General features: G+C 38.3%; 1 protein-coding gene across 1 annotated transcript in view; it reads right to left on the bottom strand.

Annotated features, from left to right (window-relative positions):
- dnah9 (dynein, axonemal, heavy chain 9) overlaps positions 1-11824 on the bottom strand; it is a 274955-nt gene extending 263131 nt beyond the window's left edge. The window contains exons 1-9 of the mRNA XM_047377712.1: positions 11399-11824; positions 10077-10273; positions 9826-9984; positions 8674-8804; positions 8383-8594; positions 1198-1431; positions 922-1089; positions 401-517; positions 157-307 (exon numbers count right to left, since the gene is read on the bottom strand). Coding sequence (XP_047233668.1) covers positions 157-307; positions 401-517; positions 922-1089; positions 1198-1431; positions 8383-8594; positions 8674-8804; positions 9826-9984; positions 10077-10273; positions 11399-11824 — 1795 coding nt within the window. The remainder of the gene's footprint in view (positions 1-156; positions 308-400; positions 518-921; positions 1090-1197; positions 1432-8382; positions 8595-8673; positions 8805-9825; positions 9985-10076; positions 10274-11398) is intronic.
- Between the last annotated feature and the right edge of the window lie 11291 nt (positions 11825-23115).

The raw sequence follows: 23115 nt of genomic DNA, 5'->3' as shown, positions 1-23115 counted from the left end.
AGATACATGAAAGGCTCCCTCCCTATTCAAACATAAAAAGCCAGCACATAATAACAAATGCACTGCTGTGAGATATCAAGGCTCTGAATGTTTTTTAATGAACTTAACCTCAAAAACTGAGGTAAATACTAATAGAGATATTTTTATGAATCTCACTGAGCTCCTTTGTAGCTTTATTCTGTTTGTTGAAGATGAGGTTACAGGTGTCTAGCTCTTTGTCAAACATGTTCAAAATGATGGGATATCTGCCCATGGCATCCACTGCAATCAATGGACGCTCTATCAGGCTGACAAACATCTCCAGGACCTGAAAACATCAGAAAAATTAAAGGGATTTAAATTTAAGGTGTGTTTGTCCATTGAATTATTCATTTAAGAAAGAGAGATTATGTTACCAGACCTTAAAGGTGTGCTCCAGTCCCGAGGCATCATCAAAAGCCTGACAGAAGATTGCCCCTAGGCGCCGATCTGTGTCATCCACCATCAGCTTAAAGTCCCTCACATCTCCTTCAAACTCCTGCAAGGAAAACAGCTCAGCAAGAACAATGGCCAAAACATTAAACCGTAGGGCAAAGTAACCCAAAGCCAGCATGGCATATTGCTTTTTACATCTCACTGACTCCAAGTTATTCAGCTAAGACTGACTGCTTCTTACAAGCAAAATAAATTGCCTGTCTCGATTTGAGAAAAGAAAAACCTGCAACTTCCTTGGCATTTAAAAGAGGGTTTTTTTTTGGCAGGAACTCAGTTTGCTCCACAAAAATCGAGTGAACAGTCAGCCGTGGCGTTATCCACACTGAGTGTTGTTGCTCCCAATATTTTGGGAAAATGAATTGACCCTAGAGTTGCCTTGGATAAACAACACTCTAATTGTCCAGCAGAGATGTGAACGTAACCAGCATAAAAAGCAGGAACACTTACCATGTTGGTGATGTCCAAGCAATCATATGGCTTGTTCGTGAAGAACTTGTAAGATTCCAAGAACTCTTGATAAAGCAACTGGATCTGCAGGCTAAGGGCTCTTCCTCGGATGCCTCCAATCTCCAATTTCTCAAGCTTCATCAGGTCCAAGGATGTTGACAGGATGTCCTATGATAAAAACAGCAAAGAGAAGCTCAACAGAGCAATCTCATTTGTCCAATAAGTTCCAGCTATGGGTCCTGCTAAGTTTTCATCTTTCATCTTTCCCATGCTTACCTTAATGTTTTGCAATCTTTTGATAAATTGATCCAACCTTGAGAAAACCAGCGGTGTGGAAAAGTCCCAAGGCTTAACCATGGTCCCATTTTTCTGGTACTTTCTCAGATTGGCCCTATGGTCCTCATATGTGCTCCTGAAAAGCTGCAGGACCTCCAGACTTGTCTTGACCCTTAAAAGGCTCTCTGCAGTTTCTCCTTTCAGAACCTCCTCTGGACCTAGATAAACATTGGCCTGGTAGTTGGAGATCATTAACATGTTAGCTTGGCTTTCATAAGCTTGCTGTATACAGTATATTTGCTGTAATAGCAGCTGGATGGCCTGAAGTTGAGTGATTAGGTCCACCCCTTAATAACATTGTTCTTTATATCACATTTTCAGAAATGTCTGAAGTCTGGAGAATATCTGTGTTTAGACAGCAAGTGTAAATTAGGTTACTTGCTTCATGTAAAAAGAGACAATGCTTCAGAAATGGCATGCTAACACAAAAATACAGAGAGCATTAGTACAACTAAATGTTTAAGACTTCTGCACCTTCAAAGCCATCAAAAGGTCCAAAGTCACTGACTAAGATAGATATGTGACTGTTTAGCAGCTTTTTTTTCAAGGTTAAACAAAAATTTAGGTTTTCTTTTCAATTTTAGTTTTTTTGTTTAATTCATGGTATATCATATATAATTTAATGTTTGGCTGTTGAGTAACTCATTAAATCAAAAAGAAAGCCTGAGATCAGATTTGCTTGCATAACATCACATGCTCGGATAAAAAAATACTCTCCTGGACATCGGTATTGAGATGTGGTGTTAATCTCCTGTACTCAGGAGTAATACTTAGTCAGTTTAAAGTTGAATAAATCAACAGAAACAAGTCCTGAAGTTGGAAATCTAATTCCCATAGGTTTTCACTCAGCCCCAAACTCAGACTCCAATATGGCTGCCACACATTAAAATGAAGAGGTATTCAATTTTCTGAGGGTTGTTACTTTCTATAAATGCATTAAACACAAAGAATTATCAAATCTTCTTGCACTGCCTAACTGTAATTAGCCTGATAACTTTTAACAAACCTCAGTGGTTTTCAAACTGAAAGCAGAATATAGTTAGACTGTCGATGTCACTGTTACTAGATCAAAGTGTTGACTTCCCAGATAAAGGTAACAGAGTATCACTTGCTATTGTGTTTCATCCTTTATCAGTTCTAAAACTCCTGTAGGGTTTTGTGAAAATCTTTAAAGCTATTAACCTTGGAAGTCTGCTTACACTTACATCTATGCTGCCACTATTGGTTGACTGTTCATTGCAATTTTCTAACATTTCACAACACAATATGCATGAGGCATGTCATGAGCATATAACTAAAACCAGTCATATTTGTGGTCTAAGATGAGTGCATCCTCAATGAAGATAAACTCTGATGTGAAACCAGATGAGATATGACTAAACTTCAACAAAAGCAATCACAGATTAGATACATCTGAATGCTTTCAAATCTCATGACTTAAACTCAGAATTTAGATGAGTTAATGTCACAAAAAACTGTAATGATTCAAATGCTCTGCTTCTTCAAAGGCCATAGACCTAAAGACTGTGTCAGCACTGAGACTTTGCTCAGAAGTCCTGTGACAATCTCCTGGTGACTTTTGGCATTTGGAGAGCATAGCGGTTCAGAGTATAAACAAATCTTCAGCTGTTTGAGCAGAGCAGGCTCATGGCAGACAGTGTGAGCCTTCTGCTCTATTAGTTGAAAAGGGTGATAGATCTAAGATGAAATACTGAAATCTAACTGCTGGGTTTTCTGCAAAGAAAGCAAGACAAGTGAATTTTCTGAGTTTCCTGTACCATACCTCTACTCATAAAATTTTAACGGAAAACAAATATAGCACTTTGCAAAAGTATTTGCACCTCTTGCAAATTTTCAAATTTCTTTAACAACAATACAGTTCACAATATTTTGTTTGGGATTTTATGTGATAGACTCAGTCACAAGCGGTTAATAATTGTTAGGTGCTAAAGTAAATGGTACATCATTTATATTTTACAAAAAAAAAACGTTTAGACTGTACTCAGGTCTAAACTTTGACTGGGTCATTCTAGCAAATATAAATGCTAACATCTACTTCTAGAAGATTAACATCTGCCCTGGTCTAAAGTTGTTTATAGGCTCTAACAGGTTTTCTTCCAGGAGTGCTTTATATTTATTTTCATTTTTCTTTCCATGTACTGACCAGCTTCCCTGTTCCTGCTAAACAACAGCATCCCGACAGCTTGATGTTGTCATCACTATGTTTTACAGTGGATATGACATGTCCAGGACAAATTAGTTTCCCCCGAGGCATCGCATTTTGCATGACGACCAGAAAGTAAAAATTTGGACTCATCTGACCAGTGGCCTCTGATCAAGATATTTGCTGTTTCCCATAGATTTGCTTAGGGCAAACATGTTTCTTATGACTTTCTTCCAAAGATGGCTTTCTTCCTTCCTCCGTTCCATAAAGCCCAAATTTGAGGAACACATAACTAATACTTGTCCTGTCAATAGGTTCTCCCACCTGAGCTGAAAATCTCTGCAGCTACTCCAAAGCTACTTCATACCACTTTTCTTTCAATTCACAATCATTCCCCACGTTGTGTTTGTCTATTACATAAACTCCCAATAAAATAAGTTGGGCTTTACTGGTCCAATGTGAGATAAAGTGAAAAGTGTATAAATCTTTATGCAAGGTGCTGTAAGTCAATCCCCAGTTGATTTGTCAGGTTGTATATTTCATTATGATCATATATATTGTTTAGTAGATCCATGTCAAAACGTGGTTGTAATGCATTTATCAATTGAGCTAATATTATGCTCATGAGTTAAACATTACCTCTGGGATGAATAATGCAAATATTTCAAACTAACACAGTAAACAGAGAGGTTTTCACACATCAGAACACTGGCTGTTTTTTAAACACCAACCTTTATGTTTACTGTGCATATTTGCCACAGGAGATAAATCGATCTGTAGCTGAATTCTGGCGTAGTCCTGCTAAGTTGTTTTTTTCTGGCCGTGGTGACTAACAGGACCCTCATTGGAGAGGGTTTCTGAAACTGTAAATATTTGGGAAGAAATGTTATTTCTTCCCTCTTGCTGAAGAAAATTCTTCCCATTTCTTCAGCAAGAGGATTATGTTACTATAAATTAGTCAACTTCTACTAATTATTTACATTTTCACATTCCTCGAAATACTGGGCGAGGAGGAGTAGCAAGCATCTTTCAGTCCAATTTATTGATTAGTCCCAGACCAATCAATAGCTACAACTCTTTTGAATATTTAATCCTTAGTTTTCCTCATCCAAATTGCAAAGGACTAAAACCACTTCTGTTTGTTGTTTTGTACCGTCCACCAGGCCCTTACTCTCAATTTTTAGATCAGTTTTATCTTTTTATCTGATTTAGTGTTCAATACAGATAAAGTTATTATAGTGGGGGATTTTAACATTCATGTTGACACTGAAAGTGATAGCCTAAATATAGCGTTTAATGCTATCTTAGACTCAATTGGCTTTGCTCAAAACATTAACAAACCTACCCACCTTTGTATTCATTCTCTGGATCTTGTGCTGACATATGGCATTGAGTGTAAAGACATAAAAATATTTTCTCATAACCCTGTCCTGTCTGACCATTTTTTAATAACCTTTGAGTTCAATTTAACTGAGTACTCCACACCTGAAAGAAAATTTCATTATAGTAGATCATTATCACATGATGCTGTAACAACCTTTAAAGAATCTGTTCCACTTTTAATTTCCTCATTATCAATGAAAAGCACAGTGGAGGGGCAATAATTCTGTTTCTGCCCCTTCACAGATTGATTCTGTTGTTCATAGTGTTTCTTCATTATTGCGTGATGCATTACACAATGCAGCCCCGTTGAAAAAGAAGGTAATCATTAAAAGGAGGCAGGCTTCTTGGTTTAATTTAGATCTGCGTACTTTAAAGCACAATGTTAGAAAATTGGACAGAAAATGGCGCTCTACACAGCTAGAGGATTCCTACTTAATTTGGAAAAATAGCCTACTGTTGTATAAAAAGACACTTCGCCAAGCCAGAACAGCTTATTTCTCATCATTAATAGAAGAGAACAAGAATAATCCTAGGTTTCTCTTTAGTACAGTTGCTAAACTTACACAGAGTCATAGCTCTGTTGAGCCATCCATTCCCTTAGCTCTTAGCAGTCATGACTTTATGGGATTCCTCTTAAATAAAATTGATTCTATTAAAAATAAAATCTTTGACATACTCCCGAAGATGATTACTTCATCCTCAGCAAGTGAGACAACATTGGAAATAACTGCAGAACCTGATTTGTGTTTGGACTGTTTTGATCTTGTGGAGCTTCCTGAGTTATCAGAAATATTAGCTTCATCTAAACCTTCAACTTGTATATTATACCCAATCCCAACCAAATTATTTAAGGAAGTGTTCCCTCTGATTACCAGCCCCGTTTTAGATATGACTAATCTATCTTTAGTAAATGGATATGTACCACAGGCTTTTAAGTTAGCTGTAATTAAACCTTTACCTAAGAAACCTTCGCTTGATCGAGATGACTTGAAAAATTACAGACCTATATCCAATCTTCCATTCTTATTTAAAATTCTTGAGAAAATAATTGCTAATCAAATGTGTGAGCATTTACACAGCAATGACCTGTTTGAAGAGTTTCAGTCAGGCTTCAGAGCTCATCATAGCACTGAAACAGCTCTGCTGAAAGTCACTAATGATATTCTTATGGCCTCAGATAATGGACTTGTGTCTGTACTGGTTCTGTTAGATCTCAGTGCTGCATTTGATACAGTCGACCATAATATTCTCTTAAAAAGGCTGGAATATGCTGTAGGGATCAGGGGAACAGCGCTAGGCTGGTTTAAATCTTATCTGTCTGACAGATTCAAGTTTGTTCATGTAAATGATAAATCATCTTTAAATGCCAGGGTTAATTGTGGAGTACCACAGGGTTCAGTATTTGGGCCAATTCTCTTTACTACATATATATATATATATATATATATATATATATATATATATATATATATATATATATATATATATATATGCTTCCAATAGGTCAAATTATCCGGCAGCATAGGATAAATTTTCACTGTTACGCTGATGATACTCAGCTTTACTTATCCATAAATTCTGATGAACCCAACCAGTTAGATAGACTACAAGCATGTTTTGAAGATATAAAAGCTTGGATGACTTAAAATGTCTTGCTTCTAAATTCAGACAAGACAGAAGTTGCAATCTGTGGACCGGAGTCTTTAAAAAAGAAACTGTTTAGTCGATCACTTAACCTGGATGGCATTAAATTGACCTCCGGTAATAAAGAAAAAGACCTTGGTGTTACTTTTGACCAGGACATGTCATTTAAATCCCATATTAAACAGGTTTCTAGGATTTCCTTCTTTCACCTCTGGAACATTGCCAAATATCCTATCCAGGAGTGACGCTGAAAAACTAGTCAATGCATTTGTTACTTTAAGGCTGGACTATTGTAATTCTTTACTATCAGGATGTCCACAAAATGCCGTTAAAAGCCTTCAGCTGATTCAAAATGCTGCAGCAAGAGTTCTGATAAAAATTAAAAAGAGAGATCATATTTCTCCTATTTTAGCTTCCCTTCCCTGTTAAATCCAGAATAGAATTTAAAATTCTCCTCCTCACATATAAAGCCCTTAATGATCTAGCTCCATCATACATCAGAGATCTGATTTTTCTATATGTTCCTAACAGGGCACTTCGTTCTCAGACTGCAGGTTTACTGGTGGTTCCTAGAGTCTCTAGAAGTAGAATGAGAGGCAGATCCTTTAGTTATCAGGCTCCTCTCCTGTGGAACCAGCTCCCAGTTTTAGTCCGTGAGGCAGACACCCTGTCTACTTTTAAGGCTAGGCTTAAAACGTTCCTTTTTGATAAAGCCCATAGTTAGAGTGGCTTAGGTTATCCTGAGCTTTCTTCCTTATTTTTTACCTCCATCTTCTTCCCTCCCTGTTGGATGGAGTAAGGGGGAGTCAGGTTTAGCCTAAACCAGTTCAGTTATGGTTGATGTGCAAACACACCCTCCATTTCTGCTACCTGTATGACCCCTTCTCTTTTCCAATGGTTATAATCAGTCTGACAGAGAGAATGCAGGAAACCTTGTGGTTTTTAGTATAACAATGACCATCAGTGGGACACCTTGTGGGGAGCCTTGTGACGACATTGTTGTAAATTAGCGTCGTTTAATTAAATAATCTGAACTCTACTGATGATCCACATGGCCCTGTCTTTTAGTGTTTAACCCTTTCTCTCTCCTAGACATGGCAACTAACTGAGCTTTTACTGTGACTAACTCTATGTGCTCTTTTTCAGACTCTAACCATGAAAACTGGCTCAGAGTTTATCTGTTCTTTCTTTCTAGGTGAAACGATTAAAGGAGCTTCATCCATTAACATTTACTTTTCCTTCCCATAGAAAGTACTCCTAGATCAGTGCTTCTGTGTTCTTTTTGTGTCTCTGCTCTGTTCTCTCAAACCCCCAGTCGGTCGTGGCAGATGGCCGCTCACACTGAGCCTGGTTCAGCTGGAGGTTTCTTCCTGTTAAAAGGGAGTTTTTCCTCTCCGCTGTCGCTACATGCATGCTCAGTATGAGGGATTGCTGCAAAGTCAACACCAGTGACTGTCCACTGTCTCTACATGCTCATCCGGGAGCAGTGAATGCTGCAAGTCACTGACTGGATGCAATCTGTTGGGTTTCCTTAGATAGAAAAACTTTTTATCCAATTTGAATAAATAACTGAATCTGACTGCACTGTTCAATGGTTAGGATTAATTGGAATGTATGAACCTGACTGTTGTGAAGTGCCTTGAGACAACATGTGTTGTGAATTGGCGCTATATAAATAAAACTGAATTGAATTGAATTGAATTTAAAAATTTGCAAAAACATCGTAAGGAACAGTAAAACGTTCCACGACAAAGAAGAAAATCTGCACCAAAAGATAGTAAATTCTCAATAAATCCAGTAAAACAAAACATTGTACCAAGAACCCTGTGTTTTAACAGGTGCTCTCAGTTTAGAAAAGGTGGAAAATAAATACTCTTGCAAAACATGTGGCAAACACTCACCCAGAAAATAATAATAGAGAGAACTGAGTTAACCTGTTGTATGACGAGGTTGCATGTCTCCTGCAGCAGGACAACAAGACGTCCTGGGGTGTTGTAGTGTCTGGAGTTGACCCATACCAGACACACTGTGTGCATAAAAGCTTGGATTTGACCTTTGACATCAGGGAAGTCCATGGTTTCTAGTTCCTCAAGAAGGCACTGTAGGGGTGTCAGGTATATGCAAATGTCCTTTGCTTCCTCTAAAGCTGCCAAATAATAATCTGTTAATTTTACTTATTGCATGTAAAGATAAACGTATCATCATAAATGAAGCAATGGTTTTACCTGCAAGGACGTCCCGCTGCATGTTAATAAAAGCTGGATAATAGCTGCTTTCCACAGCCTCCAACAATACCTCCATCTTTTTCATTTTACAGGAGTTAAGCTGAGAGTGGATGCACTCCAAATCTGCATATCTTACAGGGGAAAGAAACACAAAAACGTTTTTTAATCACATTTTCACAAAAATCCAGGATGAAACTGGAAGTTCATTACTGAGAGTTTCTGCAGAGGTCTCCCAGAGCACTTACTTTTAAACTAATAATTTAGTAGTTTTAGTTGCACAGATGAGAATAAAGAATGCACTTTTAGGGTTGCAAGAAAGTCTTTTAAAAATTCAACAGACAACCACAAAAAAACAAACAGTTTTCGTACTTTGCATTGTTATCGCTTCATTTTTAAATTAGATGAAAAAATACAGTAAACATATAACTGTGCTTCTTTGTGTTAGTCTATCACATAACATCACAATAAAAATATATTCAAGTTTATGGTTAAAATGTGATAAAATGAATACATGTCTAAGGGGTCAGAATTTTTTTCCAAGGCCCTGAAACATAGGGCTATTTTTTTTAATTCCTATTATACACCACCAGTTTGTTTAGTGTGTTAGAATGCAGGAAACACGTATTCATATCTTGGCTTGTGGAAAAATATTCTGTCTCGCTATTTCAAAGGGAACATTGATGCTTTTGAATGACAAAAGAAATATTTTGAAGCAGCAAATCAAAAATAACTTCACTTGCTTATAATCTGACTGCAGTCAGGGAGCAGATGGAACCTCTAACCACTGCATGTCGAATGTTTAATAGTTGGTATGTCTTTTTTTTTTTTAGGTACATCATTCCCATGTGCAACAGTTAGCTGCGGCTCATTGCTGTAAGATCTAATACCTGCGGTGCAGTTTGCTGTAATTTAGTGATAATTCTGCTATGAAAGCAGATTTCCTTCAACAGAAGACATGAAGGGAGCGCTGAGCCAAAAATTTCGTTTTTCACTCCATAGCACAGGTATTCTGAAACCTAAAAATTTAGCAGCATCAGCAAGAACTGACAAAATAATTCAGCATTTATCCTGCAGGGATGTGCTGGGCACACAAAGCAGTGCCTATGAAGAGGAGCTGCTGGCTACTGGTTCCGTAATGATGGAGGTGCTGACCTGTTCTTCCATAGAAGCAGCTCAGTGTGAGGTGTAGGATTTTTTCCCTCCAGCACTGCGTCAGAGGAGTCTTTCTTGAGGACAGTGCTGATCTGATGGCTCCACTCGATCACCGTGGACTCCAAAGAGTGGATAATACCCCTATCCACTGTTCCACCACTGTGATGTTATACAAGTAAACCATTTCACAATGTACATGAAAGACAAATGATGCCTTAAAATGATCCTGTGTGGCACAGCTCCCTGCTTACCTTTTGTTTGCTTCCAGGGCTCTTTGTTCCACTTTCTCAGAACCTGCAGGGAGAGGGAGCAAGGTTTTCCCTTGGACTTGGCCTGATACAACTAACACGCTGGTCTTGAGAGAGTGGAGGTGGTGCCTAATGTCCTGAGAGACAACTTGCGGCCATTTAACGTGGTTCTTCGTGTTGGAGAGCAGTGGAGCCACTACCTAAAGAGGTGTCACAAATGAGTAGTCTTCAGGTGTTAGATATTGATTTTGGATTGAAAAAGGTTACGTATCAAATTAGATTTATACAACATAATCAATACATAAATGTGGGTTAAATAAAAAGCATATATATTACCTGCTTAAAGGTTGTTTTTTTCAAAAGGTTTTTATATATATATATATATATAGTCAGTCAGTCATTTTCTACCGCTTATTCCATAGTGGGTCACGGGGGAGCTGGTGCCTATCTCCAGCAGTCTATGGGCGAGAGGCGAGGATGTAAAACTCGCATTACTGTGAACCGTGACACTGGTTCTCTAGCGATTTCCAGTTCATGGCAGGCTTTAGCCCTGTGTTGTTCTGGGGTTGTTCCTTAACATCCAAGCAGATTTCCTCCCGTGTGAAGATACAATTTGAGTATCACACCTTGGCAAAATGGTCATAAATTGTGCTTTTACATGATTGTTTGAACTAAAGAAATCTGAAGGTATTTCAAAATAGCACCAAAAGACGTCCCCAAATTTGTATAAATCTACATTTTTTTCTTCTTAGATGTGGATTTGAGAAAATACACATACAATTCTAACTTTTACAACCAATTATTGTTGTGAAAACTCATTGCAGTTGGATGTTGCATAATCATTCCAACCTCAAAAAAGAATGGTTCAAGAAAAAGAATTAAGAGGCCAAAATGAATATGACATTATTATGCATATGAAGGGTGGATGGAATGTATAAATGAAACTATATATAGTCAGGTTATCATCATTTTAAACAGATGAAGTATCTTGCTGATAGTGAGTCAATAAAATCTGATAGTGTACCGCATAATGAACCTAACTGTAGGTGCATTTTTTTGGCATATTAAGTACTTTCAATTCAGAGGTACCTACAGTACTAGAATTGTGTAATAATAATGTGCACCTGCTTTAAATAAAATAAATCTGCCTGTTTCCTAATTGCTGTGGTGTCAAGCTGATAAATCTTGAGTGAACATACTTGAGAATCATCTGTGTAATTGTATACCTTTGTAATCAAAGATACAGTCTCATAGTGGATGAAAGAAATCCATCTGCTTATACTGAGCCATGTGTAATCATTACAGTATTCTGCTCTGCTGCTTACCTCCCCAACTAGAGCAGAAAACTGGTCCAGTGGAGCGGAAGACAAGTCTCCGTAGACTAAGCTCTCTTTGATGGACTTTGGAATCAGCGCTGCTTTGTCTCTCTTCATAAAGTACACTGCCTGGTTTTTAGGGCTGGCAGTGAATGAGGTTGTGGGCACCAGCAGTCCAGCTGTGGTCATGGACACCACCAGAGTCCTCTGCTCTGCAGTGTCCAGGAAGTCCTGTAACACCTGTCTATTGTCCTCGTCAGACATGCAGTTTTCCCATCTATCCGGCTTCAGTTTAAGTGTTCTCAGCACGCAGTCTGCTATGAAATCTAGTCTTTTGTCTTCAAAAGTGGGTGACTCCTCCATGTCGGCAGGTTGCTCTGCTGTCCCGGGTGGGCCCCAGTGAGTGTTTGAACTGATTTGTGTCTTTGCCTCCATGGCAACGCTGTGTTTGCATTAATCGGGCCGTTGCTTAGGGGACACCACTGCCCCCAGCCCCGACCCAGGACAAGGACACGTTTCATGTTGTCTGAATCCTGAATGACAACTATTGTTCTCTGTCAGGCCATTGTTGAAGTGTGATGGAAAGTTGTAATCACAGTGTGGGCACCTCAAGAAGCACACTTCAGGTGATAAAGGGTCATTATGTTAACACGGGGGTACTGTAAAAACTGTATGTTAATGGCACATCTCACTGGAAGCTCATCCTGAAATGTTTTGCAATGAATACAAAGATTTTTTAATAACTTTAAATAGACTCAATTAAAAAATCCTGAAAATTTTATATTCCTTTCAATGCCTGTGTTAACATGCACAAGTACACAATTTGTAACTATGATATGCTAGGAAGGAAGGATACTACACTCCTTTTCACATTTTTTCACTTTACACCCTCAATATGTAATGTATTTTATTAAGATTTTATTTGTCTTTGCCTCCATTTAATGTATGTGAATCCAACTTTCTCTTTTGGGATATGTTTCTATTAGTCAGATTGGTTTGAAAGCATCTGTAAACACATTTTTAAAGTGCCTGTGACATTGAATTTTCATGATGAATCCAATTTCATTTATGGAAAGGAAAATTGATACAATATTTTAAAAAGTAAATTCATGCCACTGAAATGAACAGTTGTTGAGATATATGGTCATAAATGTCACTAAAAAGGCATTTCCAGACTACTCCTTTACGATTTTGTTGCCCTCTTTTATGATGTAATAGGGGAACCCCCGGGATGTAAATTGACTGCTGCTACAAAGGTAGCAACACAGACAGCAGCAGAAAATCGGATGTTTCTTTAGATATATTTCAGTTACTATCAGAGAGAGACGAAGCAGAGTCAGAAGAAGCAAGTCAGCTTTCATCAGATAGCAGAGCACATGTGCTGAGACTTGCGGACGGCCATCTTATTCGCGTCTATTTTTGCCGGCCGGATGCCGGAGCACGGCCGGAGTCATGAATCATACCGCACCACCAGGAGACAGAATGAGCACATCTGAATTTTCAAAATAATTCACTTAAGACGGACTACATCTCGCTATATTAAAACATACACACATATATATATATATATATATATATATATATATATATATATATATATATATATATTTATATATATATATATATATGTACACGTGTATAGATTAGCAATTGTTTACGTTAGATCAATTAGATCAATTACTGGGTTAACTAAGGTGTTACAAATTGAACAATCGAACATTAAATGCACCAAATTAAGCAAGAAATATAGCTTGGCTGCACTCAGTGTACTCACCCATTGTAGAACAAAACACACAAAAATATCTGGATCTCATATATATTGTATGCATTTGTAATTTATCTTATTTTATTAACAATAATAATAATTTCAGATTATTATTATAATTGATAAAAATAATAACTTCAGATTTCTTATAATAAACAAGAATTACTGATATCTAAATGTACTTTTGCGACAAGGAAGTGTTCTTACCTGCTGAGCCTTGATCCGTTTAGCAACAGCAGCAACAACCTTTTCTTTGACGATCGTTTTACCTCAGATGCTCTGAATAGCGTGGCTATAGCATCTGCTTTCAACATTCTCCTTTGTCTGTCCGATATCCTGACCTCTGACATAATTTCTCTAGTGAACTCAGAAGTTTCTTGTTCGAAGCAGTTTGCTGAAAAGTCCTCAGATCACAACTGGCTGTGCTTGGTGGGACCATTATAATAGGCCATTTTTAGCTCCATCCATCGTTAACCCATGTCTGGTCCATGCTGAAGAAAACCGACCCCACAGCCTGACACATCCCCACTATGTTTCACCGAAGGGATGTGATCAAGGTGATGTGGAGTTACTTTTCTGTCAAAGGGATTTACAAAAGAGTTCACTTTTGGTTTTATCTGACCAGAGCTCCTTCTTTTACATGTCTAATGTGTTCTATAATTCAATTGCTCTTGGCATCTTGTTTCATAACCTAACCCTGCTTTAAACATCTCTTCAAGTTTATCACTGACCAGTCAGTTGTTTTTCTTAGTCTTTAGGATGCTGTTAGTTCACTAATGTTCTTTTGCAAATCTTTGGGGGCCTTCACAGCTGGATTTACACTGTAATTAATCTACACACAGGTAGACTGTACCAATTAGGGGGCTATAGAGGACAAATCACTAGATTTCATTTAGGGGGATCAGAGTGAAGGGAGCCCTGCTTTAGTGCACTTTGTTACAAATTGAAAACTATTCATTTCATTCCTCTCCACTATGCATTCCTTTTGTGTTCTTTATCACATGAAATCTGACTAAATACTTGGAGGATTGTAGCTGTAAATAGTTACTGTAGGAAGCACAGAAATGAACTGAAATTTCTTGAAAGTTGAGAAACTGTGGAATGATGTAAGGATTGCTATCGATGAGCTTCAAGAAGATGGAGCAGTTTTTTTTTGTTTGTTTTTATGACGTATGTATAAAAGGTCTAGTGGCTATATATACTTAAAGTAAAAAATGTAAGACCTCAAAAAAGTACTTGTGAAAATCAGTAAGACTTGTTTTTTAGGTATTTGTTTTATTTTATTTTTTGGTTAAACAGCAGAAATTGACATGAATCTCTGAATAGGTAGATAGGATGCAACATATGCAAAACACGTTTACTTGAGTACTTACGTTTTTGATTTTGTAAGGCCACAAAATAGAAAAAATAACTAAGTTAGTGCATACTTTTAAGGGTACTGGAGGCAAATGAGTTGGGCTGTGAAGGGTAAAATAGGAATATTTTTGGTTCATTTATAGATGGATATTTTCATTAGGGATAAAGTCTGCATACATTTCAGAGATGTTTAACAAGCAATACTTTGTGATAAAATCACATCCAGCACATATTAGCATTTGAAGTGGAAATGTTTTGAGGTTTTCGTTTTGAAAAAAGGAACCAGGAGAGATATTTAAAGCTGCGTCTTTTTAAAAACCCACAACCATGATGGAATAAATTACAGCTTTTACTTTTTTAGCAAGAATTTATTTTAATCTACAGGCCCTTCTCAAAATATTAGCATATTGTGATAAAGTTCATTATTTTCCATAATTTCATGATGAAAATTTAACATTCATATATTTTAGATTCATTGCACACTAACTGAAATATTTCAGGTCTTTTATTGTCTTAATATGGATGATTTTGGCATACAGCTCATGAAAACCCAAAATTCCTATCTCACAAAATTAGCACATCATTAAAAGGGTCTCTAAACGAGCTATGAACCTAATCATCTGAATCAACGAGTTAACTCTAAACACCTGCAAAAGATTCCTGAGGCCTTTAAAACTCCCAGCCTGGTTCATCACTCAAAACCCCAATCATGGGTAAGACTGCCGACCTGACTGCTGTCCAGAAGGCCACTATTGACACCCTCAAGCAAGAGGGTAAGACACATAAAGAAATTTCTGAACGAATAGGCTGTTCCCAGAGTGCTGTATCAAGGCACCTCAGTGGGAAGTCTGTGGGAAGGAAAACGTGTGGCAGAAAACGCTGCACAACAAGAAGAGGTGACCGGACCCTGAGGAAGATTGTGGAGAAGGGCCGATTCCAGACCTTGGGGGACCTGCGGAAGCAGTGGACTGAGTCTGGAGTAGAAACATCCAGAGCCACTGTGCACAGGCGTGTGCAGGAAATGGGCTACAGGTGCCGCATTCCCCAGGTCAAGCCACTTTTGAACCAGAAACAGCGGCAGAAGCGCCTGACCTGGGCTACAGAGAAGCAGCACTGGACTGTTGCTCAGTGGTCCAAAGTACTTTTTTCGGATGAAAGCAAATTCTGCATGTCATTCGGAAATCAAGGTGCCAGAGTCTGGAGGAAGACTGGGGAGAAGGAAATGCCAAAATGCCAGAAGTCCAGTGTCAAGTACCCACAGTCAGTGATGGTCTGGGGTGCCGTGTCAGCTGCTGGTGTTGGTCCACTGTGTTTTATCAAGGATGAGCTAAAGGCCGCTATCGAAGCATCCTGGGCCTCCATAAGACCTCAGCAGTGCCACAGGCTGATTGCCTCCATGCCACGCCGCATTGAAGCAGTCATTTCTGCCAAAGGATTCCCGACCAAGTATTGAGTGCATAACTGTACATGATTATTTGAAGGTTGACGTTTTTTGTATTAAAAACACTTTTCTTTTATTGGTCGGATGAAATATGCTAATTTTGTGAGATAGGAATTTTGGGTTTTTATGAGCTGTATGCCAAAATCATCCGTATTAAGACAATAAAAGACCTGAAATATTTCAGTTAGTGTGCAATGAATCTAAAATATATGAATGTTAAATTTTCATCATGACATTATGGAAAATAATGAACTTTATCACAATATGCTAATATTTTGAGAAGGACCTGTATAACACACTGATGTCAGGAAGTGTTTGCTTTTAAATCACTTTCATTTGTTCTGAACCAGGGTCTTCACTATCAGTATTCACTATCAGTATTTTACTAAATACATATTGTAAAATGGTGTCAAAAAATGGTTTTATGAGGACAGGAATATGTGAGTCCAACTGCTGTCCACAAGATGGCAACGCTGCTTTGCTTTTTATTTTGCAGAGTTGTTCCAAGCAGCATTTGGCTGTGTCCTTTAACCTGATACTATTACTGATAAAAGGAATCTCTGAAAACTTTTATGGGTTACATTGAATTTTAAGACTTTATTAGCTGTAACAAAGCAAATTAAGTTTCTTAAAAAGGTTCAAATATACAGTTTGAGAGAAATCTCATGCATCTTGGAAGCAGTCAGTCTGTGTGGTCCTTCTCTTTTCTTAGTGAGGATCAAACACGAAGTCTGAACAATGAAACATTACACAGCTGTTTGATTTCAATTTGTGGCAATAAAAAAAAGGAGTGTGTTTTTAGTTTAGTATTCCGCAACTAGATTGGGTAGGGTTATCAGCAAAATACCATCAAACAACTGGCTCTGTTGCCTTTTGTCTCATGGAGATCCAAATTATAGAGGGGCACTGCCAAGAAGGATGTCTGTGTCCCTATGTCTGTGTGTGAAAGTGGAGGTCATTCAGATTGTCAGGCAGCAACTACTAAGGAGTTCAGTTTCTCGTAACAACTTTGAAGATTAAGATGACAGAGCAAAGAGAACCATCACAGTCAGACCTTCCATTTCAGAGGCAAAAGAGCTGTCTGGTGGCTGATATGATGGAGCTGCTTCCAGCTGGGTGGCTGTACACTAGAATATATAAACCAGCAATGTTTGGTTTGCCACAATCTTTAAATGAGCTAAAGAAGTCCTTTGTAAATGGCAGGGAGGATAAAGTCAGATAATGCTGCTCATCAGTTTTAAATAACTGATTATGCTTAGGATTAATGGATGACTCATATATCTTCATGAGAGCTTCAAATGCAGTTTGAACTCAGATCAAAGTAACATCTTGTTGTATAAAGTCAAAAAGTCACAGGTGTAATCACAATTACATGAAGCTGACATTTTGAACCACGAAAAAGTGCAGTACAAAAGCTATGGATATGAAAAGGAAGTAAACATACATAAACATGACTTAAAATACAGAGGCAACAAGAATTTTCTGTTGATATGAAAGGTGCTGTGAAAAAGTACTTGCAACCTCACAGATTGCTTCTCCTTCTTTGCTTTTTGCTACACTTTAGTGTTTCAGATCATCAAAAAAAATATAATATTACACAACAAAAACACATTTTAAATGCAAAATACAGTTTTCAAATAATTTAATATACTAAGGAAAAAAACAATACAAACCAGCAGGACCCTATATAAAAGTGTAATTACCCTCAGTGTTTGAGAGGACTAACAATAAGTCTTTTAAATCTTTTTTTGTTACTCTGATATTACTTTGACATATATCTATATCTATATATCTATATCTATATCTATATCTATATATAGATATAGATATATATATATATATACATATATATATATATATATATATATATACATATAGATATATATATATATACATATATATATATATATATATATATATATATATACATATAGATATATATATATATAGATATAAATATATATATACATATATATATATATATATATATATATATACAGTACAGACCAAAAGTTTGGACATACCTCATTTAGAGTTTTCTTTATTTTCATGACTACGAATATTGTAGCTTCACACTGAAGGCATCAAAACTATGAATTAACACATGTGGATTTATATACTGAACAAAAAAGTGTGAAACAACTGAAAATATGTCTTATATTCTAGGTTCTTCAAAGTAGCCACCTTTTGCTTTGATTACTGCTCTGCACACTCTTGGCATTCTGTTGATGAGCTTCAAAAGGTAGTCACCTGAAATGGTTTTCCAACAGTCTTGAAGGAGTTCCCAGAGATGCTTAGCACTTGATGGCCCTTTTGCCTTCACTCTGCGGTCCAGCTCACCCCAAACCATCTCGATTGGGTTCAGGTCCGGTGACTGTGGAGGCCAGGTCATCTGGCGCAGCACCCCATGACTCTCCTTCTTGGTCAAATAGCCCTTACACAGCCTGGAGGTGTGTTTGGGGTCATTGTCCTGTTGAAAAATAAATGATGGTCCAACTAAACGCAAACCGGATGGAATAGCATGCCGCTGCAAGATGCTGTGGTAGCCATGCTGGCTCAGTATGCCTTCAATTTTGAATAAATTCCCAACAGAGTCACCAGCAAAGCACCCCCACACCATCACACCTCCTCCTCCATGCTTCACGGTGGGAACCAGGCATGTAGAGTCCATCCGTTCACCTCTTCTGCGCCGCACAAAGACACGGTGGTTGAAACCAAAGATCTCAAACTTGGACTCATCAGACCAAAGCACAGATTTCCACTGGTCTAATGTCCATTCCTGGTGTTCTTTAGCCCAAACAAGTCTCTTCTGCTTGTTGCCTGTCCTCAGCAGTGGTTTCCTAGCAGCTATTTTACCATGAAGGCCTGATTCACACAGTCTCCTCTTAACAGTTTTTCTAGAGATGTGTCTGCTGCTAGAACTCTGTGTGGCATTGACTTGTTCTCTAATCTGAGCTGCTGTTAACCTGCGATTTCTGAGGCTGGTGACTCAGATGAACTTATCGTCTGCAGCAGAGTTGACTCTTGGTCTTCCTTTCCTGGGGCGGTCCTCATGTGAGCCAGTTTCTTTGTAGTGCTTGATGGTTTTTGCGACTGCACTTGGGGACACTTTCAAAGTTTTCCCAATTGTTCGGACTGACTGACCTTCATTTCTTAAAGTAATGATGGCCACTCGTTTTTCTTTACTTAGCTGCTTTTTTCTTGCCATAATACAAATTCTAACAGTCTATTCAGTAGGCCTATCAGCTGTGTACTGTATCCACCTCCTGCACAACACAACTGATGGTCCCAACCCCATTTATAAGGCTTGAAATCCCACTTATTAAACCTGACAGGGCACACCTGTGAAGTGAAAACCATGTCAGGTGACTACCTCTTGAAGTTCATCAACAGAATGCCAAGAGTGTGCGTAGCAGTAATCAAAGCATAAGGTGGCTACTTTGAAGAACCTAGAATATAAGACATATTTCCAGTTGTTTCACACTTTTTTGTTCAGTATATAATTCCACGTGTTAATTCATAGTTTTGATGATTTCAGTGTGAAGCTACAATATTCATAGTCAATGAGTAGGTGTGTCCAAACTTTTGGTCTGTACTGTAGGTGTGGGGCAAAAAGTAAAAAGAAGAGGAGATAAGAATAGAGGAATAGAATAGAGAAAGAGAGATCAAGGGAAACAAGATAACACCATAGAGGTCTGCTTCTATACCTGCTGTCATGAACTGCTTGAGTTAGGTTTTGAGTTTAAGTTCCTAGTCTGTTTTCTCTTCTCACGTTCTTCAGTTGCTGTTATTTCAGTTAATGTTTAGATTCATCATTTCATCCTTGTGTTCAGATTACTCTCTCTGGTTAATCTGTTAGATGTGTTTGTTTGTATGTCCTTGTAGACCTGTTTTCTCTGTTCTGCAGTTAGTTTTGTTGTTTACTTATTTCTGTTCACTTAGATGTTTTGTTGCCCCCCCCTGGTCTACCCGCTCATCTGTGTTAATTAGCCCTCCTTCAATTGCCCGCTTTCTCTCTCACTCCAGCTACTCCTGATCCCCCCTAATTAGTTATGTGTTCATTAGTCCATTCTCCACCCTTCCTCAGCATTTATACTCTCTGGTTTTCATTGTTCTCCACTTGCTCCTCCTGTTTGCTATCCTAACTCTAGTCTTCACTTTGGTCCAGCAAAATCCACATTGTACTTGCCACCTGCAGAAAGAGAGAGAGAAAGAAAGAGAGAAAAAAACACAGGGACAAACAACAAACTCATATACAGGTCCTTCTCAAAATATTAGCATATTGTGATAAAGTTCATTATTTTCCATAAGGTCATGATGAAAATTTAACATTCATATATTTTAGATTCATTGCACACTAACTGAAATATTTCAGGTATTTTATTGTCCTAATACAGATGATTTTGGCATACAGCTCATGAAAACCCAAAATTCCTATCTCACAAAATTAGCATATCATTAAAAGGGTCTCTAAACGAGCTATGAACCTAATCATCTGAATCAACGAGTTAACTCTAAACACCTGCAAAAGATTCCTGAGGCCTTTAAAACTCCCAGCCTGGTTCATCACTCAAAACCCCAATCATGGGTAAGACTGCTGACCTGACTGTTGTCCAGAAGGCCACTATTGACACCCTCAAGCAAGAGGGTAAGACACAGAAAGAAATTTCTGAACGAATAGGCTGTTCCCAGAGTGCTGTATCAAGGCACCTCAGTGGGAAGTCTGTGGGAAGGAAAAAGTGTGGCAGAAAACGCTGCACAACGAGAAGAGGTGACCGGACCCTGAGGAAGATTGTGGAGAAGGGCCTATTCCAGACCTTGGGGGACCTGCGGAAGCAGTGGACTGAGTCTGGAGTAGAAACATCCAGAGCCACCGTGCACAGGTATGTGCAGAAAAAGGGCTACAGGTGCCGCATTCCCCAGGTCAAGCCACTTTTGAAGCAGAAACAGCGGCAGAAGCGCCTGACCTGGGCTACAGAGAAGCAGCACTGGACTGTTGCTCAGTGGTCCAAAGTACTTTTTTTGGATGAAAGCAAATTCTGCATGTCATTCGGAAATCAAGGTGCCAGAGTCTGGAGGAAGACTGGGGAGAAGGAAATGCCAAAATGCCAGAAGTCCAGTGTCAAGTACCCACAGTCAGTGATGGTCTGGGGTGCCGTGTCAGCTGCTGGTGTTGGTCCACTGTGTTTTATCAAGGATGAGCTAAAGGCCGCTATCGAAGCATCCTGGGCCTCCATAAGACCTCAGCAGTGCCACAGGCTGATTGCCTCCATGCCACGCCGCATTGAAGCAGTCATTTCTGCCAAAGGATTCCCGACCAAGTATTGAGTGCATAACTGTACATGATTATTTGAAGGTTGACGTTTTTTGTATTAAAAACACTTTTCTTTTATTGGTCGGATGAAATATGCTAATTTTGTGAGATAGGAATTTTGGGTTTTCATGAGCTGTATGCCAAAATCATCCATATTAAGACAATAAAAGACCTGAAATATTTCAGTTAGTGTGCAAGGAATCTAAAATATATGAATGTTAAATTTTCATCATGACATTATGGAAAATAATGAACTTTATCACAATATGCTAATATTTTGAGAAGGACCTGTATAAGAAGACCAACATCACTGTATGTACAAGGTACAAATGGACAAGGTACCAATTAATAGAAGATGTATTTAGTGGCAACCGCAGCTCAATATAGAGTATATGTTACACCACTCAAGGACAAAAGGTGTAGAACGAGCTCTTTATTAGCTCCGATCACCATCAGCAAACAGACAGGCCGAGCATCACGTTGTCTACATAAGTTCATGGCATCCCAGACTGCTCTGGTATTTTCTTGTCTTGACAAAAAAAAACACATCTGTGGGCCAATACTGCCTCCTTTTGGAATCAGTGTGTAACTACATAATAAACTTATTCATTGTTACAACCATCATTAATGTAACCAATGAATTATTATTAACATATGCATTGGCAGTTTTAGAATGTTTTTAACAATTGACCTATTCAAGTGCTACAATCCTCCCCTGCTAAATGAATGTTGTCTCCAATATTTGCTAACACATCGTAACATAAACAGGGTTAAGATTATAACATCAAAACATACATTGTGACATACTCAGAAAGCGGTTATGACCCAACGCAAAAAGAAAATGCTAGTAAAGTGCATGTTCACTTCCATTGGTATCTTACTATTGAATATCATGTGATATAATCACTTCTTACTCATAACTTAGGCAAGCATTAAGCTCATAACCATATAGAGTTGTTAATTCAATAGCATCTGCATTACATTACTTTTTGACTGGTGTTACTATCACTTCATTAGCTTCTCCAGAGACTTTACACTTAGACAGTAACTTCATTTAGACATATACCTTAATTAGATATCACTTCAAACTATTTTTGTCATTTCACCATCTGTGTTTAGCAGTGCATTTAACTTCAAGGTCACAAATCATGGTTAAACCAGATAAGTATCAATGCATATTCCAGCAAATCAATTCAAACTCAAAAGACAAACACGCTATCATGCACATTTGTTCAATAATATCCCACAGGCCCCAAGTTTGGATAAAAAGGCATTTGTGGAGATTTCCAAGGCATACCATATATTCCATAAATTGGAGCTACTGTACTCACATACAGTGGATTTACTGAAAGTCCAATCGCGTTTTGGACAGGTTGACCTAGTGCATTATACGTTAGTGTCTCTCTGGGGCGTCTCTCTCTCTGAGATCTCCTCAGCACAGTGTCAAACATGTGTGCCTCTGGACTACTGAGCTGGACTAGAGAGGGAACAGTCTGTGTTGGTTCTGGAAAGCCTATTTCAGTAATGTATTTGTCCATCCTAAACTCCTCAGCATCTGCTTGGAACTCCTAAGTGTCACTAACCTGTCCCTGAGCATCAGCAGGATGCTCTGACTGGCATGTTTGTTCTAATGCCAGAGGAGGTGTCACAGCTTCTTGTCTCGGCTACTGATGGTGGCACCTTGCCTCTGGAGTCCAATAACATTCCTCCTCCTCTGAGCTCTCTGTGTCCTCAAATCTGTAGCTCGGATGTATGTCCTACGATCTGTGGTTTGGCTTCCTGCTGTCTAGTTCAGTTCTGGTACTGTGGGGAAGTGGCAGAGCATTACAGGGCATTATCATGTTGTAATA

Source organism: Girardinichthys multiradiatus, chromosome 10 (genome assembly GCF_021462225.1).
Source record: "Girardinichthys multiradiatus isolate DD_20200921_A chromosome 10, DD_fGirMul_XY1, whole genome shotgun sequence".
Classification (NCBI taxonomy): domain Eukaryota; kingdom Metazoa; phylum Chordata; class Actinopteri; order Cyprinodontiformes; family Goodeidae; genus Girardinichthys; species Girardinichthys multiradiatus.
Note: the sequence above shows the minus strand (reverse complement) of the source record. Positions and strands in the feature narration are given on the sequence as shown.